Source organism: Periplaneta americana, chromosome 14, assembly GCF_040183065.1.
Source record: "Periplaneta americana isolate PAMFEO1 chromosome 14, P.americana_PAMFEO1_priV1, whole genome shotgun sequence".
In the NCBI taxonomy this organism is placed as follows: domain Eukaryota; kingdom Metazoa; phylum Arthropoda; class Insecta; order Blattodea; family Blattidae; genus Periplaneta; species Periplaneta americana.
The window spans coordinates 125,470,342-125,497,770 of NC_091130.1; the positions used below are offsets into that span (position 1 = coordinate 125,470,342).

A 27,429-nucleotide genomic window follows, 5' to 3' on the forward strand; every position below is an offset into this window, starting at 1 on the left:
TGGCCACTCTACCCCATTATCTCCTGGTCTAGTTGCCTCATAAAGTGGTGAGTTGTTGATATCACTTCTAAGGTTCAGATCTGTTTTCGGACACTTAAATAAACAACAACAAATGAAGTTGATATTGATACAGATGAAGGAAAAGAGAATATTGAGCTAGATGGCAGTAGTGTGTTATGATGATCTGGTCTTGTTAACAGTTCTGCCAACTATACAACATTCATTTTTTTTATTTTAGTAAGTTATTTTATGACGCTTTATCAACATCTTAGGTTAGAATAACTCTTCTCGGGTTCTCAGCCAGGTGAGTTGGAGATTAGCTTCCAAGCTTTCGACGGCTAGCTCTGCCATCTTCTTCTTCGTCCCTGAAGAAGATGGCAGAGCTAGCCGTCGAAAGCTTGGAAGCTAATCTCCAACTCACCTGGCTGAGAACCCGAGAAGAGTTATTCTACATCAAACGCCGGGAAAGCCTCAAGTCATACAACATCTTAGATTATTTAGCATCTGAATGATAGGCCTATGAAGGTGATAATACCGGTGAAATGAGTCCGGGGTCCAGCACCGAAAGTTACCCAGCATTTGCTCATATATTGGCTTGAGGAAAACCCCGAAAAAGCCTCAACCAGGTAACTTGCCCCGACCGGAAATCGAAGACGGGCCACCTGGTTCCGCGGCCAGACGCGCTAACCATTACTCCACAGGTGTGGACTACAGCCTTCATTGAACTCTATGGACGATTACTAGTCAAGAAGGCTTTGTTAATTCAGTTTCATTTTTATTAAAATAGTTGCATTCAACCTCAATTATCAATATATATTAAACAATCTCTTATACGTCACTATCCATGATAACATACAGCGGAAGCTACAACATAACCTAAATAATATAAACAAGATAAATGATAGAAAAGTTTTAATTAAGATGATGAACATGAATAATTTTAAAAGATACAACAATTATTGAAGTCCACACGTGTGGAGTAACGGTTAGCGCGTCTAGCTGCGAAACCAGATGGCCCGCGCTCGAATCCCGGTCGGGGCAAGTTACTTGGTTGAGGTTTTTTCCGGGGGTTTCCCTCAACCCAATATGAGCAAATGCTGGGTAACTTTCGGTGCTGGACCCCGGACTCATTTCACCGGCATTATCACCTTCATTTCATTCAGACGCTAAATAACCTGAGATGTTGATAAAGCATCGTAAAATAACCAACTAAAATAAAAAAAACAATTATTGAAAGTATAATGTTGGCAAACAAAGAAGCAAGGAAGGTGATAAAACAAACAATAGTAGGGAGTTGATAAAAACAAACAAATGTTAGAGGTGATAAAAATTATAGGATAAGCATGATTAGTTGACACGTCGTTTCTTTGACCCTTATATCTGTATCACTTGTATATGTGTTAGCAGCGTTGTTGCTGGACTGTTGAAACTTCAAATTTAATTTTCTAATTAACCGTGCATTTAATCATAAAACGTAACATAGGTTTTCTATTAATTTAAATGTACTCTATTGTCCCTTCCAATCTGCAAGGATATTTCGTTCCCATCCTGTATACCACTTTTATTTCCTATTAAGGAGGTATATGTACGTCAACGACCATGAATGATATCAGAAAATCCAGAATCTAATTTTTTTTATATTTACAAGAAAATGGGCTCACAAGTGGAATAAAATTACAATGTACCATAACAAGACTTACTAGAACTTAAATAGCTTATAAAATTATAAAAACATACATATTTGTAGTAACAAAAGCCGCCCTAAATAAGTGTTCAATAGATCGGCCTACTAATCAATTCATAATGAACAATGATTAAAAACAATTACGTCACAATCTGAAAAAAAAACATTAAGATAAATGATAAGAAAACATAGGAAATCATTTACAATAAAAGTTTCTTGGATACAAATGATGACTAATTATAGCTAAGGATGATTTTAACAATGATATCCTATGACATCAATCGTTGCATAAAAAATTTTAAAGTGGTTAAGTTGATTTAAAGTTTCTAGTGGGATCGTGCCACTAATAATAATTGTTTAGAAGCCAGTTTCATCAAAGTACGAAAAAAAATGCAGTTATATCATTTGGTAGCTATAACATTGTTGGGGTTTCTCTGACATCTTTAATTTTTTACTTCACGTAATAAAAATTTATTTCTAAAAAGTGAACTACTCTCAGACAAATAGAGTTATTAATTTTAATACAATTAATTTTGTATATGTCCTATATAAATATATTACAATTTACATCATATTTTGTGACCTAATGTCCAAATGTCAATTTAATCCATCACTAGAAGCGCAGAATAGATTCTTGTACACCCCTCCTGCTAATAACTGCTAAGAGCAACAGACCGGCGATCCGCGCACATGCACTGCACATTCAGTGTCTTATTTATGGCATGTCTGCTTTAAGAGGATATGGATCCCTTATTTTACTCTTCTCTTAATTCTGAAACAAACGCACATATTCCTGCGCAGTGAGAAAAATATAAAATTTTTTTCAGCTCATTTATTTTTCTGACAACATTTAATCTCCTACTAAACGTGAAATATTATTTCTAGGATTAAAATATTTCCCTACTAATTCCCTTATTAATACTTTATGTTGTCCTTTATTTGTTTGGTTGTATTGTAAATTTTATTACGCAAATGTTTAATCTGCTGCCATACTAAAAAATGTATTTCCAATAACCCACATTTATCTCTCGTGGCTACCCTAATTATAACATGAAATGTATTTGGATTGAGCCATCAAGCGTCACAGTTCTGTTCACAATGTGTGGCTTGCTTTACATCGCCCATACATTCACAACATTATTGAACCATGCCGCTTATTTTATGACCGTTTCTTGTATTGTGTCCCGCATGATTCTAAACACATGGTGACATTTACATTATGCAACCATTTCGTTGACATTCATATGTACTAATGTCAGTACGTCAGCGGGTTTAACATAACAGCGGCATATATGCCATGCATTGACTCATCTTTCCCGGTGGTATTCTGCAATGGGAGGATTATAAAATGATCATTCATGTTTGAATGTGTTGTGTGCAGGGGCGTACGTAAGAGAGGAAGGTTTACCAGGTTTTAACCTTCCTTTTGTACTTAAACAAATACTGATTTAGATTTGAATATTTTCATACATAATCTTTTTCCTTCTCTAATTTTTTACTGTCAGAGTAACAAAATCTACATCGACATAAGACATAGCCCTCCTACCCCTCCTTCAATATGATCCTTGTGCTTGGTGCTGCGGCACGTTCGAATTATAGCAATGCTATCTTTATTATAGAGCAGCCGTGGCGAAAATGTGACTCACGAGCACATTGTGGCTCGCAATGATAGCTATGCATTTCTCTTGCTTCCTACCTTCTCTAACCCCCACCCTCTCATTCACTGGAGTCAAACTCCGTTCCATTTGTATTTGTCTCTGACCTGCGAGTGGCGTATCGTCGCAATATCTCTCTCGAAACCATGTACCTCTACAAAAACGAAAGTTTCAAAGTAGGATGGGAGGACGCATTTTTTTTGCTGCCAATATGATGAGAATATTAAATGTATGATTTGTTCACAAGTATTAAGAGGAAAACTGTTGTGTAACATAAAACGGCATTATACTACATGTTACTCATGAAACATTAAAAAGTTGTGTTATTATTATTATTATTATTATTATATTATTATTAATATTATTATTATTATTATTATTATTATTATTATTATTATTATTATTATTATTATACGTCGATCCTTTTTTCAGCAGATGTACGAATAATACGGTTAGATCTTCAATTTAAACTCACAGATTTACAACGTGATGTTAAATGAAAGTTATATATAAGGACTTGAAAAATGTTGAACTTTTGAAATCTTTGCTAAAAAAATAAATATCCCAAGCTTCGTTCATTCGTTCGCTTGCTCTGTTGAAGCCATGTTCGCTATAACTTACGTTTGTTAAAATTATTTTCAACAATGAAAATAGTAAAAACCAAATTTAGATCACGACTGACAGACTAATACCTTCGTGATCAACTACGACTGACAGTAAGTGACATAATTCCTGATTTTGAAACTCTGTCGCAGAGATATTCTGAAGACAGTTAATTTTAGGTTGTGATAATGTTTTCTATGTTTTCTTATTCATTTCTTTCTTCGTTACACGTACTAAACATTAGTTTGTAGCCTTGTACTGTATAAAATTATATTTGAGTGCTTGACGTAAGGAAAATGAAAATCCTTTAATAAGTCACACAGTTGCTTCACTTCCCCTTCGGGTGTCCGCCTCCCTCCATAGGTGCTATGCACGTTGCAGGTTGCACAGTGGCTCGGCGCACGATCACATTTTCGCCATGGCTGTTATACAGAGACCTACCGCCTAGTACCGACCTTGTAATAAAATGAAGCCGACATAATATGATGCGTTCCGTAAGGGAAGGACGAACCCGGCAAACGTACCTGTAGAGATAATCGATGTCCAAAGTATTTTACCTGTAAATGAGATAAGGGCGAAGCCGCCAAGGACTCGTCTGTAAATAATGATTATTACTTTGTACACTGAAAAACGAATACCTTTATTGAAAACTGCAATTAAATGTCCAATTTAATATTCTAACCTAATAGTGATCATGGATAACATTATAAATTCATCAATATTATGTGAATAATTTGAAAACAGAATATTAGAAAAAGAAAAGGCCGTAGAATGAACTCAAGAGTGGTAGACATTAATAATAGTAATAATAATAATAATAATAATAATAACAATAATAATAATAATAATAATAATACTTACTTACTGGCTTTTAAGGAACCCGGAGGTTCATTGCCGCCCTCACACAAGCCCGCCATCGGTCCCTATCCTGAGCAAGATCAATCCATTTTCCATCATCACATCCCAACTCCCTCAAATCCATGTTAACATTATCCTCCCATCTACGTCTCGGTCTCCCTGAAGGTCTTTTTCCCTCCGGCCTCCCAACCAACACCCTATATGCACCTCTGGACTCGCCCATACGTGCTACATGCCCTGCCCATCTCAAACGTCTGGATTTAATGTTCCTAATTATGTCAGATAAAGAATACAAGGCGTGCAGTTCTGTGTTGGGTAACTTTCTCCATTCTCCTGTAACTTCAACCCTCTTAGCCCCAAATATTTTCCTAAGCACCTTATTCTCAAACACCCTTAACCTATGTTCCTCTCTCAAAGTGAGAGTCCAAGTTTCACAACCATACAGAACAACCGGTAATATAACTGTTTTATAAATTCTAACTTTCAGATTTTTTGACTGCAGACTGGATGATAAGAGCTTCTCAACCGAATAATAACAGGCATTTCCCATATTTATTCTGTGTTTAATTTCCTCCCGAGTATCATTTATATTTGTTACTGTTGCTCCAAGATATTTGAACTTCTCCATCTCTTCAAAAGATAAATTTCCAATTTTTATATTTCTATTTCGTACAATATTCTCGTCACGAGACATAATCATATACTTTGTCTTTTCGGGATTTACTTCCATACGTATCTCTTTACTTGCTTCCAGTAAAATTCCCGTGTTTTCCCTAATCGTTTGTGGATTTTCTCCTAACATATTCACGTCATCCGCATAGACAAGCAGCTAACGTAACCCGTTCAATTCCAAACCCTCTCTGTTATCCTGGACTTTCCTAATGGCATACTCTAGAGCGAAGTTAAAAAGTAAAGATGATAGTGCATCTCCTTGCTTTAGCCCACAGTGAATTGGAAACGCATCTGACAGAAACTGACTTAAACGAACTCTGCTGTACGTTTCACTGAGACACATTTTAATTAATCGAACTAGTTTATTGGGAATACCAAATTCAATAAGAATATCATATAAAACTTCTCTCTTAACCGAGTCATATGGCTTTTTGAAATCTATGAATAACTGATGCACTGTACCCTTATACTCCCATTTTTTCTTCATTATCTGTAATAATAGTAATAATAATAATAATAATAATAATAATAATAATAATAATAAATAAAAACTACTTAATCTCACTGTGATGTGACATTTACGAAGTGACTGAAATTATTAATAAACAAAAATAAGTAGATGCCTGTCATGTTATTACCCTTGCTAACAAAAGTGGTCTCACTTGTTCTGGGAACAGAGATGCTAATAATCCATTTCATCATCTTCATGAAGATGTTCCTCTGAGTCGGTCACTGCTAGTTGCACGTTTTGTTTGCTGATCACGTCATCCAGAAACGTTCTGTGGCACATAGGTAAGGAGAGCTTTCAGATCCTTTACTTTATCAGAAGTGAGCTTTATTGGCGTGACATACCTCTTTGGCAAAACAGCTGAGAGACGTCGGCCTGTTCTTAATGCGACATCTGTTCACATCAACACTGGTTACGAGCTTAGAAATATAGGTATTCTAAGAGGTCATAATCACCCAACTCCCAGAAACTGCGAAAGACAGGTTGTCTTTTCTCCATAACTAATGCGTTGAAGTACCCACAAGTACATTGCGGGCCTATACCACGAGCTTGCACATGTCGAGATGTTTTCGTACTAATGTACGATTCACCTTTCTTCCTTTTAATCTTTGCCTGTACGTTTCTCCATGTCTCTGACGTTTCCTATAATAACCAGATATACCTGGTTGATTATCACTGTCACTGTTACACATCATAAGCTATTACAGTGGCTATAAATACACGTAATTCCTCACTACGGTTATACTCGTCTGTGTGGTTACAACACTGATACAATGAATGGCGTGCGCATTCAGGCGGAGTGGCGTATTCGCCCTTCTCGTACGGTGTAATATGAATATTATGAACCTGTCACAGACTATGCAGTTTCTCCAACCTTACAAACAATAATAATTTCGATGTAGTAAGGGCGAGCTGGCCAACGTCTGCTAGGCTTATGTTGCAGATATGTGTCTTAAATATTCGGAGGTGTAAAAACCGCAAAATTCGACCCTTGGTGGGCTCGCCCTTCTCTTATGGAACGCCTCATATGAAATTTAACTTGTGAAACATTTTGAAAATGTTGTTTTGACAGTTCTGCAAGTAGATGTTAAATATTGTTCATTGTCGATTTTAAACTACTTTTAAGAGCGGTATTCACCCGTTCGTTAGTTTGAATTCTGATTATATTGTAAAACATTCGTATAAGGTCTTGTGTATTTAGACAGTCGTATATTTAATAATAATAATAATAATAATAATAATAATAATAATAATAATGCACAAAATTAAAAATACCTATAATGTAAAATTGTAAACAGCTTTAACAATGACCCCCTTGACAAAATTCTGCGTACACACTGGCTGTGTGTACGAGTTTCCGTGTTCCATATACTAATTTATAAATAAACACATTCGATAAAATTTCATATTCATAGGTGCTAGCAATTATTGGGAACTGCTGATTTACATTATTCTCTATAGGCTTACTCATTAAGTAATATTATTTACTTCGGCTTATTGTATATATATTCATTTCAGAATAGGCTACTACTAAAGTCTATGTCATATACTGGATCATCAGCAATGGTTATTTCAGGATTATTATTGTAATACAGAGGTTCTCAACCTTTTTAAGATTGTGAGCACCGCCCATATGTAATACTAAGTGAGAGAGTACAATGATATCGAATAGGTTTAATATATGAATACATAAATAAATTAAATAAGAAAAAATATACATTTTTAAAACATTCACTATGCTAGCCTACTGTGATCCTTGAACCTGAAAGTTATTCAAAATTTCAAGATGTCCATGTAGAAGTCGCTTAGCCTAGATGTGAATCAGTAAATTAAGCGTGAACGTGCTTTGTTAGTGAGATATTTCGCAAGTACGAAAGTTTTTTGCATATGTAAGTCGTTGTGAACATAGCTACGCATTTAAGATAAACACTCCGTAGTATTTGGTACCTTTTCGTATCTTCTACTTCTCGAAAAGCGTATTCCGAATCTCAGCGCTGAGCAATCTGATGGCATCACGATGTTCCGAATTTCAACGTTGACTTCACTGAGCGGTGTCGCACCGGTTCCATCAGCTTGCAGAGGTGGTGGCAGTCTCCATCAGCCGTCATCAATGAATCTGATTGGTTCTTGTCAATCCCGGGCCATAAGCTTGAAACGGTGGAACCAAAAGGTGTACTAGTATGGCCGTCAAATTACCCATGGTGCATCTCTTTTTCCGGTGTGTTTATCAGCTGTTTTGTTCATATTATTACGATTACAAATTATTTCATGTTGTTGTGAATATTTCAGAAGTGTAGTCAAGTTCACCAGGAGTTATTTTTTTTATATAAATAAACTAATATTCTGTTCCGCTCAACTGTAGAATATGCCCGTTGATATGTCCCCCTATGCTTTAACATATGAAGGAATGCCAACATCCTTCTTGATAAGAGAGAGAATGTGGAAATGAAGTGTTCAGTCCATGTCACAACCGTAACACTTTCAATAAACATACAGCGAAATATACATTGGTATAATAATCTGCTAGTAGTCCTGTTACCTCCACATCCATTCTAATACGTTTACGTATGACCAAAACCGACAGTAGCAATTTAGTATTTGGCAACTGACGGTGGATTATGGGGCATAAACGGTGTAGTTTGACGTCATATCCGTCGCACCGATTTCAAGCATATTTGCTTTGGAGTACTCCCTCCTTTCTTTTTATCCTCTCAGGTTCTTGTATAGGGCGGGAATTAGCAGACGAATGATATCGTGCACTGTTGTGTCATGGCGGTGTGTTCTGCTGTATTGTTTGTAATGAGCACAACGTGAAAACAATATGTTAATGGCTTATGAGCGAACATGTCAACGGACCAGTTATTTCTACTAATACAATAAATAAATTGTTTATGCTATCTTTTCTTTGAACGAGATGACAGTACGGAAATTTCGCAAAATCTTGCTAGCATAGCACAGACAACAACTTGTACAGCCGCCATGACAGCCATCAAACCTTCCAGCAGGTTTGTTCATATTTCTCTGCAGCGTGGCGTCATTGTTGTCCACCGGTCCGGTGAGATTCGGAATACGCTGAAAGGCTATGAATTTCTACTTTTAAAACATTTCAGCGTTAAGGAGGACTGGAGATCTATCAATTGAATTTTCTCAGCCGTATTAATCTTTTGAATGATCTTGTAAGTCCATACTGAATTGAAATGCCAACAAAAATACGGAGAGGCCTATTCGATCGCTTAAAGAGTAGTCTATAACAGATGAATATGAACTGTTCCAACGCGTACAACAAAGTTTTACTGAAAAAAGGAGAGCTCAGGAGCGTTTGTTCTCGCGAACATATTTTTTTACTCCCATGACGAGAGCACCAAATGTCAATAAAAGAGCACCATTGAGCTCGCGAATACCAGGTTGAGAACGCCTCTTGTAATAGATGGTACTTTCCGGTTCTATTCCCTCCAAGGTTGTTTGTCACTGCTAGTCCGAGGTTAGGTAGGGTTAGATGATGGGTTAGTGACCTTAGGTTAGATGAAGGTTTAGCGACCTGGCCACTCTCCCCCTCTAACCTTAACTAACCTCTGGCTGGCAGTGACAAACTACCATGGAGGGGATATAACAGCAATGTAACGAATAGCTTATTAACTAATATAAGCTAATAATTTTCTTCTCACTTTCTGTAGATTTATGGCATGTTTTATACAGAATTTGGAGTTCTTCCATAGTTTCTTTGCTCAACCCGGGTTCCTCTTACTTCCAGACAATTCGTCTGTCGCGATTTTAACTATTTATTCTTAATTGTGTAATTCGAAATTCATGGTCGTCCACTCTGTTCTTTTAACTACCAGACACCAATTGCTTGGATATTGAATAATTATAATTTATATTTCAGTACGCTTTATCAACTGCTATGGTTACCTAGCGTCTGAGTTAGTTGAAGGTGATAATGCTAGCGAAATAAGTCCATGATCCAGTGCCGAAAGTTACCCGCATTTACTCTTAATGAGTAGAGAGAAAACTTCGGAAAAAATCTCAACCAAGTTATTTGTTCCTACCAGGATTTGAACCGGAACCCGTTCGTTTCACGGTCAAGCATGCTGTTACTCCACAGCGGTGTGCTTTTGGATGTTACACAGCGATAAATTAATTAAATGTTGTCCTGAAGTCGATTTTTTACTTAAGTTGTTATATTTTACTATGAAAAAGAAAGGTAGGAATTTTAGGAAATTGACCCATTGAGATAATGTAACGTTACCAGAACCGATAAGAATTCATATCGTGCTCCTTATTTATATTTTATCCTTTAACAGTTACTTGGCTTCAAGTCAATTCCTCGTCGTCCACTGTAGACTTGACTCGAAATAAAGGTACAGTACAGCGTCTCGTTTAGGCATAGTGAAAACGTACACAAAGTGCAGGTAACTTATGGGGAGAGGACGAGCCGTACGATAAACACGAGGGATGCACAAGGTTTTAGTTACAACACACAAAACAAAAGAACACAAATTGCATAACGTTATCATATACACATTTTAACAAACAAGCAGTTGTAACGTTGAAATAATTAAATATAAGAAATCAAACTTTGCTACTTCTATGCTCCTAAAACCCTCCTGCAACATAGGTGAGGCCCTTTTCTTGTTCTTGAAGTCCATTTTCCTCTTTTTCACAGCCCTCCGGTACAGTCTTCGCTGCTGTTGCTCACGAGTGAACTGTAAGTTGGCCTTCAGGGTTCGGGTCTCGTCTGCAGCATTCGTACCATTGTGTATTTTCCTCATCTTCCGAAATATGTCCAATTAAACTTTTTGCCACGATTGAAGTGACAGATAGTATCCATGATCCCAAGTTTCAGGGTTGTACGCTCTGCGTATGTTTGTTTGAGGCAACGTCTCCAAATCAAACCCTTGAAAAACTCGTTTGCATTCTGAATCTTGTCATGCTCACCATATTGGGTTCTGTAATACTCTCGTAAATAGATTTAACCCAATTCTTGGCGCAAACAGCTACGCATGGAGTATGAAAAAATTAAATTTCGTCCCTCAATAGTGGGAAAACCTAAACATGTTATATGTGTTTAAAAACTAGAAGAATCAGGCTGTATTAAAAGACGAAAAATAATTCTTTGAAGGAAAATTTCCGTTCTATGGGCAGATGCATACCTTAACGGTGCTTCATTGAAGGAAAAGTGTAATCATTTTGTTCTAATTAATATGTAGAATCACTTCTTAAATGTTGGTTAATCGATCCCCTTCCACCCTGTATAGGCGTACACACATGGTCTCTGTTAGTGACCTTACTATGTCACGTCATTAAGGAAGTCACTTTCCGCATATTATTTCGCGATATGACAGGTCCATATTTCTCCAGCAATATTATGTATATTAATATGTAAGCCTATACTTTATGTAGACATAAAACGTTGACAATAAAACGGTATCATTGTCTGTTATAGCATGTTCTTTTTGAAAACGTAGCCTCTGATGCTCAGTCCTCGTAAGCTTTAAAGGCACTCAGTGTCTCTGACACACCTTCTGTAGCCATGACACTTTATTTTTAAGAAGATATAGTGACAGTAATAAAGTTGGATGCCACACTTACCTCACAGCATAACAATATATTTCATCCTGACATCCTAATACCCACGAAACCGTTCCAGTCATGCTATGGCTTTCAAAGCAGGACATCCAGTATCCGTTGTTTGTCAAACAATGTCCGCTCTACTAATTTTGAACTACTTCTGCTTCAGCTGAAGCCCATATTTGTTTTTGCACGACAGTGTGTTTTCTCGTCGGTACAGCAAACGGCCACAACGATTTAAAATTGATTTTACTGAATTCAGAGTCGCCAACCTAGATAAGTATTCAATAAGTGGATTTGTTATTTTCTGTCAGTGACTTAACATGTTATATATAAGGTAAAATTCCTTTATATTACATAATTAAATGTTCGTATTAACGCATTCTTCTCACTTGATTGCGACATCAGCAGGCTTCGAACCTTTGGACCCGATACAATAAGTTTACTATGCATGCACTATAGGTTGTTGATTCACTGCAGGTAGATAGATATGTGTTGAGGTAACAACGTTGCTATTTAGAGTAGAGTACGGTAGTATGGGGAAACACACATAAGTACATTCTGAAAGTAAATATACATTACACAATGATAATGTCAAAAGAATGTGAAGAGCATTTATTCTTCTGTCTTTTATGAGCATTTGTGTTTAATTATACACAGTGTTAATGGTAGAAATAAGCATGTAGCAATTTTAATTTCTTCATTTATCCTATTGGTCGTCTTTAGGAAGTGCACTTACAGAACCGAATTGCAATGTACTACAAGATACATTCTCAGTGTCTCAAACGTAAATCTTTTTCGGTTATCTGTCTAAGTTTGTACTGTAGAAAGCTGCGCTCTACGTCGCATGCCGTGATAAGAGCAAAACGAAAAAACCTAACATCATTGCAGTCTCTAAGAGACAGTCCTTTATTCTCCGTTATTTTTACATAAAATTGATTTCCACTTCTGTTTTACACATTCAGTAACCGGTGTACTTGATGTCTCATTAATTCTCTGCTTTATTTTCTAAATTAATTTGAGCGCTTCCGGCATTTCTTGCTCTGACTTCTCTAACCGTGTAATAGTTTCAGACATAGTTGGTATGAAAACCAAATTATTCGTCAGAACCTTCAAATCCAGAGCGTTTTCCTTTGCGTATTTGTTGGCATTCATTCTACAGTACTCCCACCCATTGTACGCTTTACCACTATACCCAGTACGCCGTTATGCGGATTTCCCACTGAACTGCTCTATTGGGTCCGAAGTCTCAAGCCTGGACATCAGATGCTTTTGTTGTTTTACAATTTACAATGTGTTTACCTCTTTTTCTGCATAGTTGTGAGTCAACTATTAATTAACACTCACTTTATAATACTAATATATGAGAGCTAACATACATAATATACATTTAATAATATTATAACACTAGGATCACATGCAACAATATAATACACAGCAGACTTTTTTATATGATATCAAACAAACGTAGTATGTATACGAATTATGGAAAAGTTTTCACGTATTTTATTATATCACTATTTGCATTTTAATCACAAAATATTTTAATATGACCACAAACAAATAAGTGAAGGCTTGTAATATTGTATTAAATCCTGTACTTTTAACCTTTACGTTTTTAACTCTATTGTCATTGTTATTCAAAAGGTATGCAGAAAAAGAGGTTAACATATTGTAAATTGTAAAACAAAAATAGTAATATGCGTTACAAGAACGGTATGTTGAAGTTTTTATGTTCAAGGAAAAGTTTGAAAAAGCGAAACTTAGTTGAACTTTTTTAATTTCCGAGAATTGAAAGAAAACATACCGCAAGTGTATCGTACATTATTTTGTGCGAAGATCGTTTATTACATACCTGAAAGAGGTATTTCTAATTAGTTGCAATGAAATCTCCATCTTGGTTTCTGTTCAATGACGGCAAATTTGCAAAACAAAAATATCTTCATTTTATTTATTTAAATTTAAATATACAGAATAAAGAATATAATTACAAAACAAGGAAGAGAAATAGAAATAAAATAATACAAGCAATATAAAAAGAAGATACAGTAGTATTAACAAAATTAGAGACCGAATGAGCAGCGCTCGTGCTCGGTCGCAGTTCAGATATAATATTAAAATAAAAAATAAAAATAATAATAAAAATAAATAAGTAAAATAAAATAGGAACTAAAATATAATTACAGCGGCAATGGAATTATATAATATAATATTAATACTAGAGAAGAATAAACATCGCACGTGAAAAGTAGGACTAATATATATTTCAAAATTATAGAATACAAATATAATATAGCTTGATTAATTCATACACATATGCATTAAATTTATTTAATCAAATTGAAGATATTAACACGTTTCTAATTTTCTTGTTATATGTTAGTGGGTTACATGTTAGAAGTTCTGGGTGTAATTTAGTTATCTTCTACATTGTTACTTTAAAATGTTTTCTGTGTTTACTATACTCCAGCAGGCCGTGATATACTTCTGTCCTTTTTTTTCCCCAGTCTATGATGAGTCTGTAATCTTATTGATTTTTTTCACGGCTTCCTTAATGTTACTTTGCATCGCGAATGCAGTAACTTTGGTGGAGTTGTAGAGCTTACTTAATTTTTGTAAATATTTAATAACAATAATTAACAGTGCAATTTAGGTGAAATTGCAGTGGTAAGTTTCCAATTTATAATTATTACTATATTGAACGTCTCTAAAAATAATATGTTAAAAGCATAAAGCAGTAAAATCAATATGTCACTTAAGCGGTAAGAAGAGGGAAATTGTTATGTGTGTTAGGTTGGGATTACTGAATGTGGAATTTTAGGCTTTCCGCGGAATGGTTTTGTGCGGAAACCAAGCAAATACGCACGATCTCGCACAATAGTAATATGCGTTACAAGAGCGGTATGTTGAAGTTTTCATGTTCGAGGAAAAGTTCCATTTTGGTTTCTGTTCAATGACGGCAAATTTGGAAACCAAAAATATCTATCTTCAACATTGTTGCTTTAAAATGTTTTCTGTGTTTACTATACTCCAGCAGGCCGTGATATACGTCTGTCTTTTTTTTCCCCTAGCCTATAAATACGAACTTAAACGGTAAGGTTATGTAATGATTTATTTTACATTTTAATATTTCAACAATATTATTTATACAATATATTGCACTAATAACATCGGCATCTGGAATCTTGTTGATTTTTTCACGGCTTCCTTAATGTTACTTGCATGACGAATGCAGTAACTTTAGTGGAGTTGTAGAGTTTACTTATTTTTTGCAAATATTTAAAAACAATAATTAACATTGCAATTTAGGTGAAATTGCAGTGGTAAGTTTCCAATTTATAATTATTACTATATTGAACGTCTCTAAAAATAGTATGTTAAAAGCCTAAAGCAGTAAAATCAATATGTCACTTTAGCGGTAAGAAGAGGAAAATTGTTGTGTGTGTTAGGTTGGGAATACTGAATGTGGAATTTTACACTTTCCGCGGATTGGTTTTGTGCGGAAACCAAGCAAATACGCACGATCTCGCACAAACGTATGTGATGATGTCGCAATCAAGATCGATGAAAACGTTAGTACAAACGTTTAATTACGCAATATAAAGAAATTGTACATTATATATATAGCATGTTAAAGTCACTGACGGAAAATAATAAATCCACTGATTGAATTTCTCAAAGACATCTGAAATTTCCTCAAAATGAATTGCAAAATTCTAGATAAGTTTGTTGAAACATTACAAATAACTGCTCTTATGTTTTAATGAAAATCACTACCCTCTACTGGGTGTTCAGTTCAAAGTGTGTCATGGCTCGCTGTATGTCGTCATGTGGCTAGCCGATGAGCCTAGAGAATTCAATTTTCCTACACTTCCGCAGAGGTGTATAACCTATGAGGCAGAGAAGTTGCTTAGCAAGTACGGCGTTCATTCTGAAGAGTACGTACCGATACGTACGGTAACGCCGGTAGTGGCAGGAATGTGAACTGTTTGGAAATACGTATTGTCGGGATATGGGGAGAGGGTTAAGACGATTACTTACATATTTGTTGACATTAAGTTCGACGGTCAACATGGGCACGGAGCATTTGATTTGTGTTGTGAAATGTTACCGTACGCAACCGATGATAACAAATACCCTGCTTACGACTTGCCGGCGCAAAACACAGTTGGAAAGAGGTTATGGTAGCACACAGACCGTACAGACCGCCATTTGTTGCTACGACATTCAAGTTATACCGTACACGTTCTCAGGTTCAGAATGAAGAACGCCTTAAATAATAGGCAACTTCTCTAACATGTAAGCTGAAACTCGCTTCAAATCGGTGACCCAACAACAGTGACGTCATGACACACTTTGAAATGAACACCCAGTATGTATGCTTCACTCCATTTAAAATTCATACGCAAAAGGCAGTATTAATTAATGCACATTATACGAAACAACTCACTGCATTTGAAATGTACTGAACTTTATTTAAACAATCCAAATTTCACTTAACAAAAAGAAATAAAAAATTATTCCAACTGAATACGAAATATTACAAGTAACTGAATCATTTTTACTCCTTTCATATTGAAATTGATTGTGAATTTTGTACATTGGCCAGACTGGTAACATCAGTCAGCTGTTCATAATGTAATGTAGGCCTACGTACTGTATATTAAATAATTCAACTTTCATTTAACAAAAATAAATAAAAGTTATTCCATTTGAACACGAAATATTACAAACACCTGAATCATTATTACTTCTTCACATTGAAGTTTGTGCGTTGGTCAGACTGCTAACATCAGTCACCTGTTCGTAGTGTAACGTACGTACTGTAGACTATATTAAGATTTTTAAAAATAATCATTTCAAAATATGCTATCGTGCAAAAAAATACTGTACAATACACGTTTGTGAAGTGCATTACAAAATCTCGGAAACTGAAAAACTCGCTCTGCTCGTTAATAAAACTTTTCTTCGATTTTGTAAAACGCACTTCTCAAGATTGTATCGTAACATACTACTATTTTATATTATTTCAATTTCATTATCATTACCATTATAATATATACATGGTGTCTCAGGAAGAATGTAAAATATGTACTTCAGAATAATTAAGTCGGGGTTAATCTAGGCTATGTCGATTTAACATCCGATACCTGTGGCCGAAATACTGGATGTTCAGTTCAAAGTATGTCATGGCTTGCTGTATTCCGTCACGTGGCTAGTCGATGAGCTAGAGAATTCAATCTTTCTACACTTCCGCAGAGGTGTATTACCTATCTGCCAGAGAAGTTGCCTAGCAAGTACGACGTTCATTCTCAAGAGTACTTACCGATACGTACCGTAATGCCGGTAGTGGGAGAAATGTGAACTGTTTCGAAACATGTACTGAGGTGAGTTTTTTCTTACTGTCGGGATATGGGGAGAGGGTTAAGACAATTACTTACGTATTTGTTCACATTAACTTCGGCGATCAACATGGACACGGAGAATTTGATTTGTATTGTGGAATGTTGTCGTACGCAACCGACGATAACAAATACCCTGCGTACGACTTGGCCGCGCAAAAACAGTTCGAAAGAGGTTATGGTAGCACACAGACCGTACAGACCGCCATCTGTTGCTACGACGTTCAAGTTGTACCGTACACGTTCTCAAGTTCAGATTGAACGCCTTGATTAATAGGCAACTTCTCTGACACAACAGCTGAAACTCGCTTCATGTGCTGACTCATCAACAGTGACGTCATGACACACTTTGAAATGAACATCCAGTATAACGGTTGGGAATTTATTGATGGGCTAACTTTTAAATAGAAGGAAGCATTATGGACGTATTTCTACGTTTTAGAACATTGTGATCTGATAATTAATTGAAAATTCTGTATTTTGTGTTGTTCCCATAAGTGTATTTCATAATTAAGTAAAAACTCAGTATGAAAACAAAATAATTACACAATAGTAACATACGTTACAAGAGCGGTATGTTGAAGTTTTCATGGTCGAGGAAAATATTGAAAAAGCGAAACGCAGTTGAGCTTTTTTAATTTCCGAGAACATGAAAACATACAGCTCGTGCATCGTACATTATTTTGTGCGAAGATCGTTTATTACATACCTGAAAGACGAATTTCTAATTAGTTGCAATGAAATCTCCATCTTGGTTTCTGTTTAATGACGGCAACTTCGGAAAACCAAAATATCTTTCTTCAACATTGTTGCTATAAAATGTTTTCTGTGTTTAAATAAATTTCTAAATTATAGACATCAGCTCAAAGAATTTTGAGTGACCACAAGGGTCCTGAATACAATAAACATGTATAATAATGTGATGTGATACATTAAAAAAAAAGAAAGTTAATTGTTGAAGGCAAATATAAGTTGATTAATTGAAATAGAGATGATGATGTAATATTTGAAGAGAATCCTGATATACGTCTGTATTTCCCCCCCCCCCAGTCTATAAATGCGAACTTAATCAAACGATAAGGTTTTGTAATGATTTATTTTTCATTTTAATATTTCAACAATATTATTTATATAACATATTGCAGTAATAACATTCGCATCTGGAATCTTGTTGATTTTTTCATGGCTTCCTTAATGTTACTTGAATCAGGAATGCAATAAGTTTCGTGGAGTAGTAGACGTTACTTAATTTTTGCAAATATTTAAAAACAATAATTAACATTGCAATTTAGGTGAAATTGCAGTGGTAAGTTTCCAATTTATAATTATTACCATGTTAAACGTCTCTAAAAATAATATGTTAAAAGCCTAAAACAGTAAAATGAATGTCGCGCTTAAGCGGTAAGAAGAGGGAAATTGTTGTGTGTGTGTTACGTTGGGAATACTGAATGTGGTATTTCACACTTACCGCGTATTGGTTCTGTGCGGAAAACAAGCAAATACGCACGATCTCGCACAAAACAAATTACTAAGGTTGCCTTTCTATGGAAACCATGAATTGCAAATTCATATCAGGTACCGGTACCAGTTCTCTTTGCGACCTCAATGAAACACTTGGTAGCTAGCCAGTTTCGGATAACATCCAGTAAACACGGGAAAACACACAGCTTATTGAAAATACTACTACATTTATCCCGTCCCTCTTTGACTTATTCTAGAATTTGTTTATACTTATTCATTGCTTCAAATCAATCTTACCTTCACTAGTCCTTTCTGTCTTGCTACATTACTTACTGAGTACCTCGATCTTCCTTTTCTATTTTAATTTTTCATTATAACCTAATAATTTAATCCTCTATATTTCACGATTCTACGTCCTCATTGTTTTATATTATTTCAATTCAAATACATAATATATCATCCTTCATACTCATAGGTCTACTTATCGCTAGTCATTTCTACACACTGTAACAGTTACGTTTTCCGCTTCACTATTTACTATAGTTCTTTTATTAATTTTTCCACCTAATCACTTCTATTTTCACCTTCATTTAACTATAGCGACTTGTTCTAAACCGTCACTTTTATTCCTTACTAGCTGAAAGCACCCGGCGTTGCCCGGGTTTTCCTTTCTGCTTCTATTTTTAATTAAACTGGTTATTATGTTTTTGGAAATCTCGGAAACCTAACTATACGCAACCAAAACGAATTGTCTTTACTAAGCTTTCCTCGCCCATAAAGGTTAATCTTTACTTAACATCATTTACATGAATTTATGAACTACTTAGCCAAATGCCTGCCAGGGTTAATTCAATTTAAAACAGTTGCAAATCAGGCACCGAAAAGAAAACATTTCATCATGTGCCTGACGTTAAACTGTTGTTTTACATTTATTTATTTATTTACTTTATCTATCTATCTATCTATCTATCTATCTATCTATCTATCTATCTATCTATCTATCTATCTATCTATCTATCTATCTATCTATCTATCTATCTATCTATCTATCTATCTATCTATCTATCTATCTATCTATCTATCTATCTATCTATCTATCTATCTATCTATCTATCTATCTATCTATCTATCTATCTATCTATCTATCTATCTATCTATCTATCTATCTATCTATCTATCTATCTATCTATCTATCTATCTATCTATCTATCTATCTAATCTAATCTAATCTATCTAATCTATCTAATCTATCTAATCTATCTAATCTATCTAATCTATCTATCTATCTATCTATCTATCTATCTATCTATCTATCTATCTATCTATCTATCTATCTATCTATCTATCTATCTATCTATCTATCTATCTATCTATCTATCTATCTACCTACCTACCTACCTACCTACCTACCTACCTATGTATCTATTTAACTATCTATTCTGGTGTAGTCAAGGCCATTAGGCCTTCTCTTCCACACCGCCAGAAATACAAATAAAGTAATAGAAAAATCAAACTATAAACAAAGTTAAACCCAACGAAAATATAATTCCTTCTCCTCTTTCTGATCAGTTTCAGCGTCGAATCAATATATACATATATAATATTTCATTTACATTGGAATTTTTTTTACCTCTTGACCGCTGTACACCCACATATCATACTCAGTTTTTTTTTAATAAAACTTGAAACTATATCTCATGAATTCAGAACATATTATATTAATTCTAATTTTGTACACAGAATGCAGATACAATATAAACTCGCAATATGTCATTGTTTAACGTAAAGACTAATATTCTGAGAAACGTATAGGCCTACCGCTATTTTAGAAATTACGAGATTTTTATTTCCACAACGCTTAACATACTAAATTTGCAACGTGATTATACAGATATAATTTCGCAGCAACACATTTTCGAACGCGAACAACAATATTTTGAGAATTAATACAATGTTATTTTCAGTGGGCTTATGTACATTCACATACTACATTAACAACATGACAAAAGTATCATTGAATTGCTTATTGATATGTGTAAAATCTTTTTTTTTTTTTCACTTCTTTGTATAAAATATAGTTGAGGATGTGGCATGGAGTATTTAGTTTTAGCCTTCATGATCTGTAACAACAATGCAATTTAATTTCGTGTTAAAATTCCCATGGCCTCGCGAAAGTCGATGTTGAATACAACAGAGAATAATGAAAAATAATTGACTATAGAAGATTTTGCATTTTAATATAATACATGAATATCTGATCTATTTATTTTTATTTCCTATAATTTTAATTACTTTAACTTCCATTTGCACAATTTTAATGTAGCCTATGTTCTTAATAATAATAATAATAATAATAATAATAATAATAGTTTTACTTTCGCTGGCAGAGTTAAGGCCATAAGGCCTTCTCTTCCACTCAACCAACCTTAATCAATACAATACATAAATTTAAATTACAAATATTTACACTACACTTAAAAGGTTCTCCAGCAATATTCTTCACTACACATTTATTTAAATTTAGATAAATCTATAAGGTAAAGTAGTAACTTAATTTATGAGCTAATCTAATTCAATGAATTATAATTAATTTAATATTTGAGATAGCTAGTAAAATGATGAAAATTAATTTAATATAAGCTTACTAGGACTATGTTACAGGGAGAACATATATTTCTATTTCTATAATGAGAATATTAATGTATGTTCTTCTCCTGGTTATGAAGGTTAAATGTGCAAACTTTGGCACATATCGGTCAAAGCGTGTAGATTTGTATAGAGAACATACATAGATACATACATACAAACATACATACATACATACATACATACATACATACATACATACATACATACATACATACATACATACATACATACATACATACATACATACATACATACATACATACATACATATATACCCACATTCAATTTTATATATTAAGATTTCTTAGTCTTTTTACCAGTACACATATATCGATCTCTCTTTGCTTACTAATAATATTGTCCCTAATCATTTCTACACCACTGGAAAACAGAACCGTTGTTATATCTGTTTCTTTCACTAGTTCGCTGTCCCTTTCTTGACTCATCACTTACTTGCATTTCTTCATCTCGCTTGTCTTCCCTATACTGTGTTTTACCTTCCCCTTCAGATTTTCCACTTATTTTCTTTTCCTTTACGAGCATTTCATTATAGATATAGGTTATGCATAATAGTACAAATCAAATGAAAAAGGAAACACCAATAAATTCACTTGCAATTTCCGTAATATCCGTAATATCGTCAATCGTAACTTTACGGTTTTTCTGTGCGAATTATAAAACTCGTTCAGTGTAGTAATCCTCTTCTCATCAAATTTTAACGGCTTTCCTTTGCGATGTTTCTGATAGAAATCAATAATTTGCGACACAAATTTTCCACCTACCTGATTCTATTTTTATACCAAACTGTGAAACTGATGTTTCAAGTAAAATACATTTTTAATATATAAAATTGTTCACTAATCTTATCTGTTTTCCGTAAAGTATTCAACAGTTCGCTATTAAAATTCGTGTAATATCTAGGTAAATTTACAATATCGTAGAAATTTCAAACAACAAAACATGGCACCTGAAAACAAACCAGAAACTGTAGACAGAATTTTATTATTATTTGAAAATAATAAGATCCGATTTCATCTATGAATCATACAGCATTACATTACAAAAAAAATATATATTAAGGGGACTACATTACTCTTCCGCTAATCGTATTTCTTCTCCGGTAGCCAGTGAAAGAGTTTCGTACCCGTTATGAGGCGGATTCAGAAATTAAGATTCTCTGGAGCCGTTCAGACAAAGGAAATACAATGTCATGGAAAGTTTTATTGGAACAAATACAGAATTGTTAAGATATTTTCAACATATTCCCACCGGAACTGAGACATTTGTCATACCGTGGGATCAACTTTTGTATCCCTGTGTCGTATAATTCTACCGTCTGCACCTCTCTGTCACTGTGAAAATGCTGATCGGACAGGAATTTCTTGAGGTGTAGAAAAGATGGTAATCGCTGGGAGCGAGATCTGGGCTGTAGGTTGGATGTTGAAAACCTCCCAAAAGAACTCCTGCAGAAGATCTGTTGTGAGGCGAGTCGTATGTGGCCGAGCAATTACTACGACTTCATTTTCGACAGTGGAGATCCTGGTGGTCCCCTTTTATATGTTATCTTTTCATAATACTGGAATGGCCAATCTGATATAACGCGATCAGGGCCGAAACGCCCTCTGTTTTTTAGAAAGTTACATAGTTGACATTGCACTTTTTCATAAAATTGTACTTTTTCAATTCAGGCTCCTTTCAGTTATAAGCCATTTTCTCTTCGATAGTCTTGTAAAAATATCTTATATTTCTTTTCCTTCCTTTCCCCTTTTTTGTTCTCTTGATCACCAGATGAATTTATTATCATAGCCTTTTTATTGTAAATTTTATTTAATTTTCGTATTTCTTTTTGTTTATTTTATTACATTCCATTTTGTTATATTCTTCCTTACGTTTTTCATATTAACTATTTGTATTAAATGAGTTGCGTTTACTATATTCCAATGTATTTTACTTTTTTTCTATCATGGTATTATTTTCATGTTGTTTAGTGTCTATTTTATTACGCTATTATTATTTTTTTTTTTTGTAATATGTTAGTATTCTGTTCTTTAATCTTTTGTTAAATTTTCACTGCTTGTATACTTTGTGACCTGGTAGAGTGTATGAGAAGGCCCTATGACCTTAACTCTGCCAGTATAAAGAAAGAATTATTATTATTATTATTATTATTATTATTATTATTATTGTTATTATTATTATTATTATTATTATTATTATTATTATTATTATTATTATTATTATTATTATTATTATATAGTTGAAAAATAGCACTTCACATCCTCGTTGGAAACCTAAATGTATACTCTTATGACGGTTAATATCTTATTTTTTTCCTTCAATGTTAATATTCAGTTTATTAAATATGCTTAAGTATATAAATGTGTATATGTACACATACGGGTACAAATAATATCCTTCTTTATATATGCATCAGATCCCTTAATTAATTATACTGCATAATGTGTTCATTCTTTCATTCATTCATTCATTCATTGTTTTCTGTCAAAATACAGGTATTTCACTGCAAACTAAGCTTTGTGCAAACTTTCTTATTTTCTGCATATCCCTTTGTTTTCGCATATTATAAATATTACCTTAATGTCGTCTATCATCTGATATCTTCTTCTACCACGAACTCTTCTCCTATTCACCATTCCTTCCAGTGCATCCTTCAGTGGGCAGTTTATTCTCAACCTTTCTTCCTTTTTCTCTTCCTGATCAGTTTCAGCATCATTCTTTCTTCACTCACACTTTCTAGCACGGTTTCATTTCTTATTCTGTCTGTCCATTTCACACGCTCCATTTTCCTCCATATTCACATTTCAAATACTTCTAGTCTCTCTTTACTTCGTCGTGATATCCACGTTTCTACTTCGTACAATGCCAGACTCCACACAAAGCACTTCACCAGTTTCTGCCTTAGTTCTTTTCTAGTAGATGCTCCTTTTTCTATTAAAAGCTTCCTTTGCCATTGCTTTCCTCCTTTTGACTTCCTGGCAACAGCTCACGTTACTGCTTATAGTACACCCCAAGTATTTGAAGCTGTTCACTTGCTTCACTGCCTCATTTAGAATTCGCAAGTTTAATTTCTTAATTTTCCTTCCGATGACCATAGTATTCGTCTTGTTTGCATTTATCTTCATTCCATACTGCTCACAGTTTTCATTTAACTCCATTAGGCATATCCTTTAGTATCTCTTCTGCTAAAAATTCCATAATGTTATCCGTAAATCTTATACATTTTATCCTTTCTCCTACTATCACCCCTCCCATCTTCTGAAATCCTGCTAGTAGATGTTGAACTGAGTAGGTGATAAAGGCCAATCCTTGTCTTATTCCTCTCCCTATTCCACTTCGTTCTAACATTTCTTCTCCTATCCTGAATTAATGAATGAATTATTCAATTTGTGTTGAATAAATATTTAGTATGTTATTATTACTATAATGTATACTATTATCTTACAAATTCTCTTTTCTCCCTTACCTCAATTAATAAAGAAAATCTGTACTTTATATTTATGTCCAGAAATTTTACAAATCTTGTGTATTTTTCAACATATAGATCACTGAATTCTTTGACTAGAATGTGTTTCTCTTGTTTGTGAACCTACTGTAACTCTGTGCATGTTTACTTCATTTTCAGGCTGTGGTCGGCGAGATGAACAGGCTGGGCATGATGGTGGACTTGTCACATGCATCGGTTCGCACCATGAAAGACGCACTGGCCGCCAGCAAGGCTCCTGTCATGTTCTCCCACTCGTCAGCCTTTGCCCTGTGTAACTCTTCGAGGAACGTGCCAGACGACGTGCTCAAATCATTAGTAAGTTTCAACTGTACAGTTTCTGCTGACAACATTTCCACAGGAATTGCATTAAATGGAATTCCCACAATTTAACCTATTCAAGAGGTCCGTTTAATACTTGTATGTGTTCCCCCAATAATGACTCAATAGACTGACTCACTGCGAAACTTGGTATGAACTCCAAAGCTTAGAAAGAGTAGCAATGTCACCTGTAGTTCCCTATCTTCAACTATTCCATTGTTAAAACTATAATTTTACGGTGTTACTAATGAAAACTCTTGCATAGAACTTTTACTGTCTTACAGTGAATAGCTCGTTCAAAAATCGTGTGTAAATTCCTGACTAATGATCACTATAGGCCTATACATCGCACATAACAATACAAACTGTTATAGTACCACGTAATAGTTTCGTCATTAGTTTATTACGAAAGGTAGTAGAATATTTATTGGAACCGATAGTGTGCAATAGTGTGCCGCGCTAAGTATCGATAGTAAAACTGAACCTAATCAATTACCATGCTATATTTTGATAAAAAATATGGTTACAGCAATATTATTCTAATTATTCTGTACTCTTTGATATATTGTTCTTTGGTTACAAGGCAACCATAATCACAAAATGACAATCTATACGAACAGCTGTTAGAGAGGCGGCCATTTTTTTTGTGTACAAAGCTTAACCCTCGCAACCTAGCTATTCTAGAATTTCATACTACTTATCTGGAGTGTTTTTCGAACCCAATAATATTTCATTCATTTAGTGTTCTGCCAAGAGCAGGTCTTTCACTGCAAGCCCAGCATTCTCCAGTCTTCCCTATTTTCTGCCTTCCTCTTTGTCTCCTCATATGATCTATATATCTTAATATCGTCTATCATCTGATATCATTTCCTACCCCCAACTCTTTTCCCATTCACCATTCCTTCCAGTGCATCCTTCAGTAGGCAGTTTCTTCTCAGCCAGTGACCCAACCAATTCGTTTTCCTCTTCCTGATCAGTTTCAGCGTCATTCTTTCTTCACCCACTCTTTCCAACACAGCTTCATTTCTTATTCTGTCTGTCCACTTCACACGTTCCATTCTTCTCCATATCTATATTTCAAATGCTTCTATTCGCTTTTCTTCACTTCGTCGTAATGTCCATATTTCTGCCCCATACAATTCCACACGCCATACAAAGCAGTTGACTAGTCTCTTTCTTAGTCCTTTATCCAGAGGTCCGCAGAAGGTGCTCCTTTTTCTATTAAAAGCTTCCTTGCCATGGCTATTCTACTTTTGATTTCTTGGCAGCAGCTAATGTTACTGCTTATAGTACATCCCAAGTATTTGAAGCTGTACACTTGCTCTACTGCCTCATTTAGAATTCGCAAGTATATCATTTGTATTTGTCTTCCCATGACCATGGTCTTTAAGAGTCTATAATAGCTGCAAGGACATTAAAGTTGACATTGGACTTTTTTAATGTGTTCTGTAAAGAAAAGTACACGATTAAAAAGAACGTAAGGTAGCAATGTTTTAATTTACTACCACCTGCACTTTTCCCGTTCCTTATGGTTTCCATTAGTTTTCTTCAAAACCTTAAGAATAGGACATATGCTTATACAGTAAATCCTCCCTAAAACGAAAGCGATCGTTCCAGAATTTTTTTTCCCGTTTTCACAGATTTTAGTTTTACAAAGGGTTGAGTTTTGGCAAAACTAAGAATAGACTACTGCAATATGCTCACTGTAGGAAGAACACAATGAAGAATTAATTTGAAATAAAAGTTACTACAGCACATGCAAAGTGAATTTTATTTCATAATTATTAACTTACGTAATTGCAGCCTCTCTCTCTCTCTCTCTCTCTCTCTCTCTCTCTCTCTCTCTCTGAGCCCTAGTTTCTTGGCCCCCACATTTCTTTTAAAGTGCATTGCCGCGACTTTCCTTGAAGGGAACGTTGCAGGATTTCCTTCAATTCAGAGTGTAAATTGTGCCCTGATCCATCGGTTGTGTAACTGAAGTTGTGTTTGATAGAAAATAGATTAACTTCAAGTTAGACAAATCAATCCTTGTATGGCAGGTAGCATTGTCTAAAACAGTAAGACCTTACGACCTTGACGTTTCATTGCTCCATTAAAATTATGAAGTCCCTCTTTCATGATAGAACTGGTCATGTGGGCTTCTTTTTTTAAATTGCACAGTTTTATTTCATTCGCACTGTTATTTAACACTGTATTGTCATATTATCACAAAACTCAGAATAAATAAAAGGAAATGTGAAATTAAATTGACGCTACACTACAATTATTCACAGTTTTATTCTACTCGCACTGTCCTTTATCACTGAATTGGCTTGTTAGCACAAAACTGAGAATAAATGAAAGAAAATGCAAGAGGGTTGGAAGAAGTAACGGTGCAGGTCGTCAGTAATCTGCCCGGTTCCTTGACAGTAAGCACAGAACAGTGACATGTTTAGAGAAGCTTCACCCCCAACGCCTGACAAAGAATAGCGAAAGTCTTCCAGATCATTGCATGTACAGTCACACAAAAAATTATGTCATGCTTCGTACAGTATTATCGCAAAATT

The 27,429-nt window shown here is 34.7% G+C and overlaps 1 protein-coding gene across 3 annotated transcripts in view; it reads left to right on the forward strand.

Moving 5' to 3' along the window:
- Positions 1-27,429, forward strand: part of LOC138713714 (dipeptidase 1-like) — a 1,576,476-nt gene that overhangs the window by 1,393,934 nt on the left and 155,113 nt on the right. For all 3 annotated transcript variants that reach the window (XM_069846020.1, XM_069846021.1, XM_069846022.1), the window contains one exon: positions 24,704-24,880. In XM_069846020.1, coding sequence (XP_069702121.1) covers positions 24,704-24,880 — 177 coding nt within the window. The remainder of the gene's footprint in view (positions 1-24,703; positions 24,881-27,429) is intronic.